Source organism: Tuber melanosporum (assembly GCF_000151645.1).
Source record: "Tuber melanosporum whole genome shotgun sequence assembly, scaffold_67, strain Mel28".
Classification (NCBI taxonomy): Eukaryota; Fungi; Ascomycota; class Pezizomycetes; order Pezizales; family Tuberaceae; genus Tuber; species Tuber melanosporum.
The window spans coordinates 94,822-109,663 of NW_003299114.1; the positions used below are offsets into that span (position 1 = coordinate 94,822).

A 14,842-nucleotide genomic window follows, 5' to 3' on the forward strand; every position below is an offset into this window, starting at 1 on the left:
GTCCTAACCCCTGACGGAGCGTGCAGTGATAGATGTCTAAGTATTTCCTAAAAGTATTCTACTAGTAACAGCTTTTTTATTTTGTGGTAGAAGCTCCTCGACCCCCTAACGGAATCAGAATGTCATTAGAGATCCTACACTTCACGTAAAGAGCGGTGTATGGTTTATTGTTGGTGAAGTACGGATTGTTTTGGTGACATGGGTTTGTGGGCTGAGGTTGAAGTTGGGAACGGTACAAACAGCCGAACCATATGATCAACACAGATTATTTTGATAAAAGGCACATCATAGCCACATTAGAAGGATATTGTTTTTCCCTTTATAGGTAACACCTTATGTCTCTGGTTCTCCTGAATTAACGCATGGCTCCGAGGGTGAGCTTTTTGCCTGCATAATAATGTTAGTCTTAGGCCGGGGGGTTGCTGTAAACGAAGAATAGAAGGAGCTTATTTACCAGACTTAGCGGGCCCCATGATATGCAGCGACGTTCCATAATCCCGCGAATCGGGTTTTCCACTTCCCGAGGCGGGCTATCCACAACAGGACTGAGCGCAATTCGGGCCGGCACTGTGGGTGGATTCGCAATTCTCTCGTAGTTACCAGCGGCATCAATGCTTTCGCCTTTCTTTCCCGGAAAACTAGCAGCCCTCCTTCTGACAAGGATTGTGGCCTCGGGTGCGTGGTCACACGATTGGAGCAACTCTACTACCCCGGGGCTTAAAGGGACAGATTCCCATTCTGGCTTAGATGCTGCTACTTCTCCTGGATCTTCGTATACGTCGAAAGTGCTAGTGGTAAAACGGTCGGGGAGTTTGCTGCGTTGACGGGGGCGGGTATTTGGAACCGTTGCGGCGTGGGGAGTGCCTCCGCGCCCATACATATTCAGTCGAGAGAGGGCTTCTGCAAGATTGGGGTCGCTCTTTTTAAGAGTCCCTGTGCGCTTCGGTTCGGCAAGGGTGCGGGCGCGGACAGTTACACCGTTGGAGGAAATGTAGAGGTCGGTTTGACCGCTCTCCCAGAGGGGTGTCGAGGCTTCGACTAACCAAAGGGGGAGATTTTCTTTATTTCCTTCTGAGACGTCTTGTATCGGGGCGTTTTGCATGCCGGGAACTACAATACCTTGATTGCTGTTGGACATTCGATGTAGCATGGGAAGCAGGAGAAATGGAGGGGGATGGTGGATGGTAAGGTTACCTGGAGAGGACGAGGCTGTCGACATATGTGGTGGTTTTACGATAAGGTGTCGCTGTGAGATTGTGCTGGAGATAGATTGGGCCATAGGGTAGGTTATGTTTGTTGCATTGATAGGTTTTATACGTTCCTTGGGTTAGAGGGTTGAAGGAGAGGCGAGGGTTAAGGAATTAGAGTTTTCTCAAGGGCAAACATGTAACTAATTATGATAGAAGTAAATAATAATAATATTATTATTATCATTATAATCATTTGCAGGCGCATTTTTTTTACAATTGAGCAATGTGTGAGTAGTGATAGTACCGGTACCAGGGAGGCGAGCTTTGGCTTGAGTGAGATGTTATGATTCATGCTAAGACTAATTTGAATTTTTTTCTCATATCCCTTCTGCCGTAGCAGCGCATATCGTATGATATCGCCGGGGTCTATAGTAGAAAAGGGGAGAAGAAAAAGAGAGAAGAAAGGCCTAAAAGCGAGTCTGACCACGCAGGTGGAACTAGGGTGCATACCGGCATTCAGGTAATAGCAGAGTCCCCTCAATGTAGTTTCCGTGATGGACAATATTATTAGGGTCAGCCGTCGAAAGAAGGCAGGCCAAGCTACCTGATGGTATGAGATTGTATGGTATGGTACTTGTATCGCGATACTGTTATCAAGCATGGAGGTCTCGAATCCGATAATATTTGAATTAGAACCTTAGGAGAAGTGGAGGTGAAAAAAACAAATGATTTTGCTGTGCTCCTTACTTGCCCCCTATCAAGCACGTTCATGGAATGTGCAGCAGGTTCTCCCTCGCAGCTGCAGGTCCATCCTGCGGGGTTGGCTGAGTTCGACAATACCCCGCCAAGACTTTGTTCAACCCAACCAACTGATCTTCAGCATCGGCACGTTACAGTAACAACTTCTTTCAACATCGCTATCCAAAAAAAAAAAAGAGACAACTCTTCCAATTGAACTCCTCAAGCAAACATGTCCAAAGGCCCCAGAAACCTCACATACGGTATCCACCATTCTCCCCTCACAGAATACTGAATTGATGCTAATACTGCACTATAGAAATGGAGGAACCAGCCTTCCTTCGGCGGCTCCGGCAGCAGCATTCCGGTGGCGGCGGCGGTCCAGAACGATACATCGCGCCGCGGAACAAGAAACGGCCTACGGACGAAGATGATGATGCGCCTACATATGTGCTTGACGAAGGGTCTGGGGAGACGCTGTCGAGGAAGGAGTTTGAGGCCATGAATAGTGGGGAACTTGTAGAAAGGAGGGAGGGGGAGGAGGAGGGCGGTGTCGAAATCCCCCAGCAGAAGAAGCCGGCAGCCGAGAAGGTGAACATCACAGAGATTGGTGGGAAGGGGAGAAGGCGGAAGGTTGCAAGGATAATTGGTGATGGCGATGAAGATAAAATTGTGGAAAAGGATGGGGATATTGATAAGAGGAATGGGAAGGAAGGGGCCGGGAAGGGAAAGAAAGGAAACCCGGGTGGGAAGGCCAAAAAGGCCGTCAAATTGTCTTTTGGCGATGATGAGTGATTCCGACGGAGGTTCGAACCTTACACATTCTTCAGTTCTCCCTGGCTAATCATTAATTACTTGTGCGGGCTAAGTGTTATCATTTCTTGGGGAGTCTGATGGACTTGGGGTTGTGGAAAGTCGCGATTTAGGGAGATCCCTGTGTTGAGATTGCTGGCATCGCTTGTATGGGTTCCTAAGGCGGCCATTGAGAGTTTCTAGCGAAGATGATTGCTGTACTAGTGATTAGTTACGATTGGGAGGATTCCGGAGGATAGAAGTAGTTTATATGATAGAGGTGCGGCTGGCAGTGAAAGATTAAACTTCGAACGCAAGTCTTTCTCAAGGGTGCCGCGGTGGCCGAAGCTAGCTGCACGCAGCAGCCATATAGCGCAAAGATAAGTTACAATGAATCAAGTGAAACCAAGAGGCACCAGGTTACCATATCTCTTTCTAGGTTACACTTTTGGCCATGCTACACCGCTGGACCAAATTTAGGTCTCTGTCATATGTTTAAAGAGTGATATAAGGAGAAATACCACCTTATACTAGATAGAACGACTGTCATACAGGATATGGAGAAGGAAATATGAATCATACTTGTATAAAATATTGAAAAAATATTTTGGTGAACTTAAGTTCCATCAGGTATTCAATCAGCTCACATGAGCAGTTTTAGCATATATTGTCAGACTGATTAATGGGTATATGATGGCAGATATTTTCCTAGTTCTGATAACATGTTTATTTTTTTTAATATATTATAGCAGAGTTTGCTATTTTTCTTACAGCATATGATAAATCAAATTATATTATAGAGAGTATCATAATAAAGCGTATGCTGTGGGATAAATTGAGGGAGAAAATATGACAGCACCTGTGTTTGGTTCCAGTGGTGTAGAATTCTTGTCTTCGTCAACGAGAAACCTCCCACCATGGCACCGGCATCTAAGGCCCGAGCATGGGCTATGTCCGAACATCCACTCTGCTACGCAGTTGCTCAAGGAATGCTGTGAATCTGAGACGCACGAATAATTGCTCTAGGGGAAGTGATCCGGTAACGTCTCCACTGCCGGTATATATTCTTGGTTTTGGCGATTGGGAAAAATATCGCCCGGGTATCATAATGCACTTGCACTTTTTGCTTGTTTTCCTCGAGTACCCGAGTGCTTTGCCACGCTGCTTCACGTTATAGGTAAGGTATCAGTTCATAGAGCCTACAAGTGGCTCTACAAGCACGCTGTTGCTCGCTTTTTCTACGAAGCTTGCATAGTACATTGTGTACTTGTATCTCATAAATCTCTCAGTAGGGTACCTGTACCCCTATGGCAGCGTTACGGTCACGACTGGCTGATGTCTAGAGTACGGTACTCTACCATGTCCCTGACCGGCGCTGCATGATTTGTAGGCCTTACTACAAACTGTAGTCTTGAAGCCACATATTCATCCTGATTTTAGCCACAAGACCGTATAATAGCCATCACCCGGAAGCACTCGCCTTCTTTCCCGATCCTATGTGGAAACCGCTATGAACAAGGGGCTCTAATCCATGCCGTACATATGGGAGGAGTCATGAATTCATCTCAAGGCCTATAGGAACCACCTGAAATTAGGCGACGCGGGCCCATCCTTCAGAGCCTTCGTCGCCACATCCCGCGCGTCGATGTCCATACCCTGTACACGATTCCTCCTACTGTTATCGAAAGCCATGTACGTGCCCAGGCTCCCCGCTAGGAGCGTGCCGACTGCGCCGAAGCAGGCGGTTGTTATCAGTGCCGCTATTTAGTTATTAGTCTGGTAAGAGGTGGGAATGGAAGGGGGGGGGGAAGTTACGGATGTAATCTGGTGCATCTTGTGGACGGAAAATATTGGAGCTCACGACGCCCATCATGTTTGCTACCTGTGGTTTGTGTTAGTGGGAGGGGAGGTGGGGGGAGAGAAGGTGGAAGGTGGGGCGTACGGGCACGCCGACGGAGGTTAGGACTACGCGTTTTCCTTCGTGGGCAATGTTGTTGTTATCTATGGGAGGGAGCATTAATTTTGGGAACTGGGGTCGAGATCATGAGTCGTCACTCACACCATGTCGATAGGAGAACACTGGGAGCGGAGGTACCCCAGCACATCATGAATGTTGCGAAGTAGGCCGTTTGCTCATCGTGTAGGACGTCGATGCTGGCGTAGATTATGAAGCCGACCAGTGGGAAGGAGAAAGCTGGGTTTGTTAGAAATCCATTATGTGATTTGTGAAGGAGATATACCCAGGGTAATAAACGGCGACCGCAGTCTAGTGAAGTCCGAAGTGAACGCCAATACGAGCAACATTACCGCACCAGTAATGTTCGGCGCTGCCCCCTTCAAAATCAGCTCAACCCCCCCCTCTCCACCGTCCCAGTGAGAGCGTACCAACAGTATAGAGATTCGTTTTAACAACGCTGTATCCCAACCTCTCCACAATCTGGGGCAAGAATAAGCTAACACTCTGCAGCGGTACACCTAGACATATTTCTATAGCCAGCCAAGCCCACGCAACCGGCATCTTGAAGACCTTGATAGACTCCCTGAGGCTGAACTCCTCGTCGACGGTGGAGGAGCTATCCACCTGGATTCGATAGAAGGCGAGTTCCTTTTCTTCGGGGCTTAGGAAATGGGCTTTTGCGGCGCTCATTGGTAGGTACCAGTATGCGAAGAAGCTGAAGAGAACGGTGCAGGTACCTTCGATTATGAAGAGGTAGCGCCAGGCGGGGAGGTGGCTTTTGATGTGGAATACGCCGAAGGCGAGGAGCCCTGAGGGTCGTTAGTATGGTAGGGAGGAATTCGGAGGGTGGAGGGATAAGTGCCGCTGAAAGCATTGGCAATGTTACTCGCCGCGTAGAATATAGCAAGTCTACGTGCTAATTCTCCACGTCTGTAGAATGTCGTGAGGTAGTATATGACCTATATATCACTCACCCACTGGCTTCAGAATTCACCATTTTTTGCCTTCTTGGATCTATTAATCAATTCCTACCAGAGGGAAAAAAGCACTCTCAGCAACACCCAATATTACTCTCACTAATCTACGACGTCAGCGCTTCAACTCTAGTTTCCTAGAAGCGGCCAGAAAAACAAACCAGTCATCATCCCCCCAAAGGTCTTGCAAGCCGCCCCCAACAACGTCATACTCCCGAAGGTAAGCATCGATATTGGTAGCACCCTGCTGGGCCCGTACATCTTTCCTAGCATTCCTACCAGTGGTGCGCAGAGCACGTAGGGAACGTAGAACACTGACAATAAGATGTTATACTGGTTACCCGTGAAACCTAGGTCTTTCTCGAAGCCATTGGTTTTGGCGTTGCCTAGATTGCCTTTGTCTAGGCTACTCGCATTGTCAGTATCATACCCCGCGAAGGAGGGGACGGAGGAAGGGGAGAAGAAACCTACGCATTAAACAAGTACATGACCGCCAATACCGGTAGTAACCTTAAGTCAAACCTCCTGCATAGTGCTCTCTCAGATATCGAATCTATTACCCTCGCCGTTAATGCCTCCACGTCCTCACCAACCCTAACCCCACAGTCCCCTTCCTCCGAGACAGAAGTAGATCGATCATCAAGTTCAGGCGGTTTATTGTTCCTTTCAACCATCTTTCCCCCCCTAAAAAAATAGGTAGTAATTCTGGTTGCAAGATATTTCACTGATCTTATTCTATTTTGTCTTGTTAGGGTAAAGAGAAGGGGAGAAACAATTTTATGGGACGGACTGGACTGGGTCGCATTGTTGGGCCATGGGTGGAGGTGTCTCTATGGGGATTATTCCCTGGAATGATAAGCAAGGATGCATGCATGCCTGTTTTCGGAAGGGGTAGACATACTCGAGTACAGTACCGGTACCGGTATCTCACTGAGCTGCCCGCACTCGACTAACTTACAGGTTCCTTCGTAATTCAATTTCCTGGTTGGGATTGGGAGTGGGAATGGAGGGGTGGGCGGGGGATTGGGCGCTTATCGTGCTCGTATACGGTAGTTTACTCGAGTAGTGGGTATAACAAGGACTGCATAGTAAGATGGGTACGATACCGTATGGTGATCGATATGCGTAGGGTGTCATGAATCCCCTTGTATTGTTTACTCCCTTCCCCCATTCAGAGTTGGAGTGGGATGAGAGACCTCTATCAGGTGATCGGATCGTACATTTTTAAACTTTGCTTGTATCAAATACTAAACCATATACTTTTACTGCTCCAATAGTATTTATTTATTTTTGGTATGAAAGAGGAGGGGAGTGTGGTTGAGAGAATTCTATTTTCTTACCTACCTGGCTTGGCATTTCTGAGGGAGACCTATATATAAAGGGATTCATCACCCCCTCCCTTCTCATCCTTTTTCCTTATAAATTTCATTAAATCTTTCTCCTCATACATACAATATTGCAAAACATTACATAAAATAATACACATATCACTACACTGATACAATATAATACTACATACAATATTCTAAACAACAAAGTATCAGAGGGATGGAAATATAGGTGGGTTGGTGGAAGGGTATATAGTAATAGTACAAATAGGAATAAAAATTATGAAAATAGTTGTAATAGAATTATAGGTGGGTTGGTAGGAGGACATATACTAATACAAATGGAAATAAAAATTCTAAAAACAGGTGGGATGAGATTATAGGTGGGTAGGTGGGAGGGCATTTACTAATTCAATAGAAGAAAAACATATACGAATGGGTGGGATGGAAATAAAGTTGGGTAGGTGGAAGGGCATTTACTAATTCAATAGAAGAAAAACATATAAGAATAGGTGAAATGGAAATAAAGTTGGGTAGGTGGGAGGGCATTTAATAATACAAACAAGAATAAAATCTATAAAGATAAATAGGATAGAAATATAGGTGGACACGTGAGTAGAAAAAATATAGTTTGGCCTTGGTAAGAAAGGTATGATGCAATAGAAGAGTAGTTGATTTTATACTTATTTCCCACAGATGGGTCTCGTGACTTGTATCAAGAATGCTCCTGGTAACTTTTATTCTGGACATTTCCTACAAGTAATGAATCAAAGAGTTTGGGAGAGACTGTAACCTGATATTCTTTCCAACAGGGGAACTTGGATTTTTGTTCTTGCTATAGTAGGATATTATACTTGGACAAAAGAATTATGTATTCCTGCAACTCCTCATTTAGATATTTCTGGTTTTTTTTTTTTTTGGTTAGCTATTGTATTTAAGCTGCAAGTTAAACATAATTGACTCCATCCTGGGTATTGATAATATGAAAGATAGATATAATGACTTTGGTGGGATAGTAATCTACCACTTTATTTATTGATTGGGAGGGTGGAATGCTCATGAAGAGATGTGAGCCAACTTGTAGGGCATGGAGTAAATGTCCTTGGTCATAATGCTTAAAAGGGAATTTAGTTTTGACTTACCATGTGTTGCTAAATTATTTAACCATGCAGGAATGTTGGCACTTCGAGGCTGCGAAGTACCTATTTTGGGTATTCTTTTGTACTTACTATATTATGGGATGGAAGATGCTTATTATGGGAAAGAGATGGCTGTTCACAGCAAGGCTTTTTGCCAATGTTACCATACTTGCTTGATTATTAGTGATAGTGATAAGTGGAGGAGGTCAAGTAGAAATGATAATTGTGTGCTGAAGTGAAAATGGATTTGTTGTTGCCAGATGTGGTGAATTCTACTAGTTAGTGTGACGAGATCAATGTTAAACAGGCACTTGAACACATGTAAGGCGGTTTGTGCGTGATATGCAGAATAAAGAAAGCGGAGAGGGTGGAAGGGATGCTAGAATCTAAATGGCCGACCCGAAAGAGGTCATGGGCGAGTAGTTTTGTTTCGCTATTGTTTTTGCAGAAACCCCATGTTCTTCTATCAGCAAGCTAACCTATTCTCAGTGGTCTCAGGACACGGTTTTCACACTGGCGCTCCCGCTCCTTAGATGCCTTATTTCGTAGCTTGCTACCTGTGGGCCTTTCCGGGGGACAGTATGGGCAAATTGACAAATAACATGAGATAGTGGAGGGCACCGAGCGAGATGGTTAATGGAAGAATGTTGCTACCATAAGGCAGATGGCGAGAGAGGTAACTGGGGAGTGAACTGAGCATGAAAAGTGAGGGTATACCAGACCCAGCGCGGAAACAATGCTTTGGTTAGTTAGGTTCTAAGAGTTTATGGAATCTAGCGAAGGATTGAATTGGAGGTTCCCAAAGGGGGGTAAGGTGCGTGGGCGGTGGGGGTAGGATAGTAGCAATTGACTAGCATACACCCTTTCAAGGCCTCAAGGGATCGGGAGATAATTTGTTCGATTGTATCATAGCTGGTCCGAGGTATTTAACCCAATGACACCCTGCTCCTGACAATTCGGTAATCCTGCGGAAGCTAGCGTTCCCAATGGTGCGGGTTTGTTTTCAAAATAGGATTGGCTAGACTATCACCCCTGATATGATATAGTAAACCATAACACTCAAGATCTACCTTCAGAGATCTCCTACCTTACGCAACTAAATTATATCCCTCATAGTGGCACACTACTTTATTTATCCATCGTTTGTAAGAACATACCTTCCCCTGGACTTATCATATCTACCCCCTCTCAATAAATGCTTTAGAATCATATGATTACTATTTAGGTACAGCCTCTCATGGATTGAGGCATGCACCTAGAATCATTGATATTTGAGCCAGCAAATAGAACCCAAAAATTTACTCCCTAGAGGAAAGCAGTTTCGTAAATTCAAAACCCGAGATCCCTATCGCGCTCGTTCATTCCACTCGTTTGTCCATTTTCTCGGAATGAATATAGGGGGGACCGCAATCGCGAAATCTCACTCCGGTTGTCCTCAGTCTTCCCCTGTCCTGCATCTTCCCCTTCCGTCTCTTACCATCGCCTCTCCTCCCACCCCCCAAGCTGAGGACAATATTCCTAAGATAGCACGTACAGAAGCTTTCTTTTGTCTTTATAACCAGGTCCGAAATATCCGTTTGTTCTGTTTTTCTCCTCTCGTTCGTATCTCCCTTACTTCCTTCAATTCGCCCCGGCATACTAGAGATGCATCTTTGTTCCCATGTTGTTGGGGTTAGTGTAGATGCAAGAAAAAGTGCTAATTTGATTCGTTCCCAGATGCCGGGTCATGTTTTTCGATAAGCAGTACAGTACTGTACATAATTTGGTAAGCTAAAGAGTGCACAACTAGGGCCGTCGTGGCACCGTATGGTACTGTACGTGAGCTGGCAGCTGGTGAGCTTGTGTTTAGTCAAACTCTCATAATTGAAACGTATTCGCACAAGTTATCGAGGCTCACATAGTAAAAAGAGCGAAATAAAATTATTAAATTTTGTAGTCGCCGTGCTCGTGACACTGATGCTGCCTGCCGGAGGGGGGGTGCCGGAAAACACCCGCTTTACACCTCCCCCAAATACTCCAAACAATAGCCAACTAGTCACCCTATAGAATGCTAACTACGACTACATAATATTATCATATCATACATTATACACGTGTGGGTATGGACACAACCTACAAACACAATATCATGCCCTACTCTGCTAAGTTCTTTTCTCTCAGTTTGATCGGATTGGATTTTGTGGGTCAGGTTTTTTTCTTCGATTCTCGCAGTCTGGTCCGTGATGAGACGCCAGTAGGACGGTATAAGGACCACACTAATAGAGATGGGGTTCGGACCTCATAGAGGAACCATCATCCACTTGTTGCCTTTCTCCCCCATGAGAGCTAATTCAGTATATTGTATCACGCCCTTCTATGAGACATGCCGATTTAACGCTTAGCCCCCTCTGCGGACGGCTAGCCGTAAGACTATTAAAAGTCCTATCCAAAAACAATTTCCACGAGTGATTTTCCATGAATGAAAACTCCGCCAAGCCACTCAACAAAGCTCCTAACTTTTTTTTGCAGCCGCCAAACGTTCAGCGCTCCCGCGATCCCGAAAACCGACCCCGCCTTCCCCACCCCAAAATGTCATCCCACTCCTTGGCCAGGCCAGCTACAGCTCTCCGGAAGAACGTATTACTGGTCATCCGCGCATCTTCCTCCTGTCAATTCCACACAACCGCCGCCCCACTCGCCCGCTGGGTCCGTGACCGCAACAAAAACCGTGGTGTCTCCGCGATCCACCGCCAGCCGAAGAAGGGCATTCAGATATCCGTTTCCAATGTTCCACTCCCAGAACCGGTCCTAGACGCCTCTAAGCGAACGCCTGTGAAGGTCAATCCTGACCACGGCCTTTGGGGATTCTTTCGCGAGAAGAAGGCATTGCCGACACCGGAAGAGGACCATAAGCATGGTTTGTTCTGTCCTGCCCCGCTCACACTGTTGGATGCGGGGAGCTGTGGGGCCAATTGGCGCTGACTGAGGATAGGACGACCGTGGACGGCGGCAGAATTACGACGGAAGAGCTGGGAGGACTTGCAGAAGCTTTGGTGGGTGTGTGTTAAAGAGAGGAATATCATGGAGACTCAAAAAATTGAGAGGCAGAGGCTGCAACCGGGATATGGCGAATTCGAGTCGAATACGAGATATGGGCAGGTATGTTGGAATCAATTGTTCACTTTGGGATCTTGGGGGGATGGTATTGGCTCATGGCTCGGGGGAGTAGATTCGGGTTACGCAGCGGGCTATTAAGCATGTCCTTACGGAGCGATATTATGTCTGGCAAGAGGCTCAGAAGATTGCTGCGACCGACCCCGATATAGACCTTTCCGATAAAGGGCCGGCCTACCAACCACTTGGTTCGAAGGTCAGTACGATTGATTTTGACTTTCTTGGGAGTGAAGACGTGTTCTAATTGCCTTATAGGATGCCCTTCCAGGCAGGAGGTTGAAGAAGGGGAAGAAGAAGTGCAAGGGTCCGCCAATTGTTGATCCTATACACGAGGCGCGCCGAGAAGTACTTGGGGACCTGTCTCCTGAGCCCCCCAAAAAGCCGCCAGCTGCATAATTGGGTTTGGGATACCTTTGTATTATAAGTTAGATTTGGGTGTTGTACAAACGATTGGGGTTGAGAAATGTTTGGATGGTGGGTGCATAGGGGAAGAGATGGTTGGTGGGGGGGGTGTTCTGGCTGTCGATTGTTCGCGGAATAAACTTGCAAGCCTGAATAACGAGATATCTAGGGGTATGGGTTTATCACCTATGATATTAGGAATTGCCTGTTTGTTAGTGCCGGCATCTAGCATCTTATTGAAATGTCTTTAGTAATTGGTAACCATGAACCTTACCTACAGCGTGGGTAAATTTACCCCACAGAACCGCATTCCTTCCTGCCAAGAATTCATAAAAATCCAAAGTCTTGGCACGCACTGTGAACCTCCATCAAATTGAGATGTTTCTTTTCTTCTTCCCATCTTTCAAACCCCCTCCAACCGACTGGGCCCATAACTTTTTTATCAACAATCACCCCCCGATTCTCTAGCCTCATAATCAACATACGCTTCCCGGTATCATATTGTTGCAGAGAGTCGCTGGTTTAATCTACAATGGCGGACATTGAAGTATGTGCATTTTTTCCCGCAGGGGAAAAAAAATCTCTGTGGACACTAATATCGATTCGGTGGATCATGTTTTAGGAGCGTATACGTGGCTACAGCAATTCATTTGAAGGTCTTCTTTCGCTAGTACCGGAGAATACAGGAGATGTGAGTTTGCGACTGTGCTCTTTCTAGTCCATCACTTAATCTAATATTTCTGGTCGGATGGTTGTGATAGTCGTCACACTTGAAGAGGAAGCAGACAAAGGAGGAGTTAAAGAAGGCCAAAAAGGCTAAGTTAGATTCTGGATCAACAGTGGAGGGGGCGCCGGCGAAGGTGGAACAAAGTGATGAGAAGACTGAGGGAGGGGATGAGACTCGGAAAAAAACTAAGATGCCGAGGAAAAAACGGGAGAAGAAGCCGAAGGTTGTCGTTCAGAGTATCGGGCCTAGAAGGGGTGGCGAGATAGAGGTTAGGGAGGTTTCGAAGACCGCTGTTGCTAAAGCTACACTAGCTTCGGAGATTCAGTCAAATGCAAATCGATCATCTAATCCGACACTGTCAGGGGTTGGATACGAGACAACAGGTAACGAGTCGGGAAGTGACGTTGATGTGCAGATGGATTCCGGGGACTCCACTCCACATTCTCAGTCGACCGCCATCACCTCCCCGGATACTGGCGAGTTAGCATCTGCAAGAGCGTCTGAAGTCGAACTTGATGCCGTATTAAGAGCCGAGAAACGTGCCCTCCTCGTAGCGCGCATCGAAGAACTACGTGCACGGCGGCAAGCTGCCGACGGGACTGGAGCAAAGAACCGCCAGGAGCTAATGGAAATCCGGCGGAAAAAGGAACAGGCCAGAAAGGAGCGAAAGAAGCAACAACGTCTAGAAGCCAAAGCTGTGGAGGAAGCAAAACGCAAGGAGGCACAAGCTGTAGTAGCAGGGTCAGCTGATGGTAAAGGAGGGACTCCTCCATCACGACAGGAGCAGCTGAAAAAGGGTCTCGTCAACAACTTCTCCTTCAGCGCTGTCACATTTGACGACGGACAGGAACTCGATGCTGCCCTTACAGACTTTAAGAAAGCCCGAAAATCGAAGGGACCCACTGATACCCTCGGGCAATTGAAGCATGTTGAGGCGAAGAAAGCTCGTATACAAACTATGGCTCCGGAAAAGCAGGCAAAGGTCGAGGAGAAGGAACTCTGGAGTAAAGCGCTTAAGCAAGCTTCTGGGGAAAAAGTTCGCAACAATGAGCAGCTACTGAAGAAGTCGCTTAAACGGCAGGAGCAGGTTAAGAGAAAGTCTGAGCGTGAATGGTTCGTCCTATCACCCTTTTGCTCTTACGATCTAACATACTAAGGGACAAACAGGAAAGAACGCATCGAAAATGTCGCGAAATCCAAAGCCACGAAGCAAAAGAGGCGCGAAGACAACCTTGCCGCAAGAAGAGAACAGAAGAAGGCCGGAAAGCTAGGCAAGAAGATGCAAATGAAGAAAAAGAAGAAGGGTGCCCGACCCGGCTTTGAAGGGAGTATGAAGAGCAAGCCTAGTGGAGGAGGGGGCAGACACCCAAAGAAGGGAGGAAAGAAATAGAAATTCATATATTATATCATTGCTTCTTTTGCATGCTTAGGATGGGTGGGAGTGGGGTTGAATGGGTTAAATCTTCTTTTTGGATGTTTGATCTAGGACAGCTGTTCCCAATAATATTCAAGGAAGGCGGGGTGTGAAGAGTGAGAGAAGGGAAATGTGTTGGCATCCCTCTCAGTTTATATCCTGTAAGTATCTGCGGGAGTTAGTACTTGTACCTAGATCTTCCAGTCACGTCCTGGAGCAGAACACACTACGGTATTAGCGCCGCCCCAAAACAAATCCTCCCGGCAGTTGAAGTATGATAGGAAATGCTACAGTACAAGTGACAATTGCACACGGATCTTCAAATCCTCGAGTGAGATTCTGTGAGCATTGTGACGGACCGCCTAATCCAATATATTATCCTGGAGGCAGCATACTTGTCTATCTGGCGTCCACTAGCTTCCGCTGAAGCAGTTGATCTAGATTCGGATTCGTGTCAGGCTCCGCTCCCACGATGTAGTATGTAGAGTAGTAACCATGACTTGGTCAGAGATTGTTCCACGCCACTCTGCTCGAAAGAACACTAAAGAAGGTTTTGCTTGGAAACGGTTTCACTTAAACCAAGCAGACACCTGCCGCGTAACATCCAACCTCGATTGAATTTCAAGAATTCATGCCAACCGGGAACCTCACCCACCGGCCTTAACTATCTACATAGGCATAGGTCAGTTAATGACCTTATCGCCGTCCAAAATCTTGTTCCATCCCACCCGCCGGGATAAAAAGTACAGTACGCCGTGACAGATGCCCGGCGAAAACCCAAAGAATAACCTGCGGGCCCATCACCGGCCCAGGTGGTTCAAGGACGGGGGCTGATGGAAGTCGTTTCCAAACGGGCGGACGGGCTTGGAAAACCCGTCACCGCTGCTGAATTCTCGAGGGATGGTAAAGTCATCGACTGGCTTTGATGGAATATCGTAATAGTGCAGTGCGGTGCAGGGAGGCTCGGGGGTTGGGCTACCCGCGGGGGGGGGGGGGGGATTCATTATATGGTGAAAACCCCGCTCGTC

At 46.7% G+C, this 14,842-nt stretch overlaps 3 protein-coding genes; 2 read left to right on the forward strand and 1 right to left on the reverse strand.

Moving 5' to 3' along the window:
- Positions 1–4,292: 4,292 nt before the first annotated feature.
- GSTUM_00010119001 (uncharacterized protein) lies at positions 4,293–6,325 on the reverse strand (the record flags this gene model as incomplete). The annotated part of the gene is made up of 10 exons (XM_002841070.1): positions 4,293–4,480; positions 4,536–4,602; positions 4,663–4,721; positions 4,780–4,914; positions 4,961–5,047; positions 5,106–5,486; positions 5,564–5,636; positions 5,710–5,753; positions 5,813–6,057; positions 6,123–6,325. The coding sequence occupies 10 exons, from the start codon at positions 6,323–6,325 to the stop codon at positions 4,293–4,295; spliced, it is 1,482 nt and encodes a 493-aa protein (XP_002841116.1).
- Positions 6,326–10,686: 4,361 nt separating this feature from the next.
- Positions 10,687–11,750, forward strand: GSTUM_00010120001 (uncharacterized protein; the record flags this gene model as incomplete). XM_002841071.2 has 4 exons in its annotated part: positions 10,687–11,014; positions 11,090–11,256; positions 11,327–11,467; positions 11,527–11,750. The coding sequence occupies 4 exons, from the start codon at positions 10,687–10,689 to the stop codon at positions 11,665–11,667; spliced, it is 777 nt and encodes a 258-aa protein (XP_002841117.1). The 3' UTR covers positions 11,668–11,750.
- Positions 11,751–12,088: 338 nt separating this feature from the next.
- On the forward strand, positions 12,089–14,061 carry GSTUM_00010121001 (uncharacterized protein). XM_002841072.2 has 4 exons: positions 12,089–12,220; positions 12,296–12,364; positions 12,435–13,513; positions 13,568–14,061. Exons 1-4 carry the CDS (start codon positions 12,206–12,208, stop codon positions 13,788–13,790), a joined length of 1,386 nt encoding a protein of 461 aa, XP_002841118.1. The 5' UTR covers positions 12,089–12,205; the 3' UTR covers positions 13,791–14,061.
- Positions 14,062–14,842: the final 781 nt, after the last annotated feature.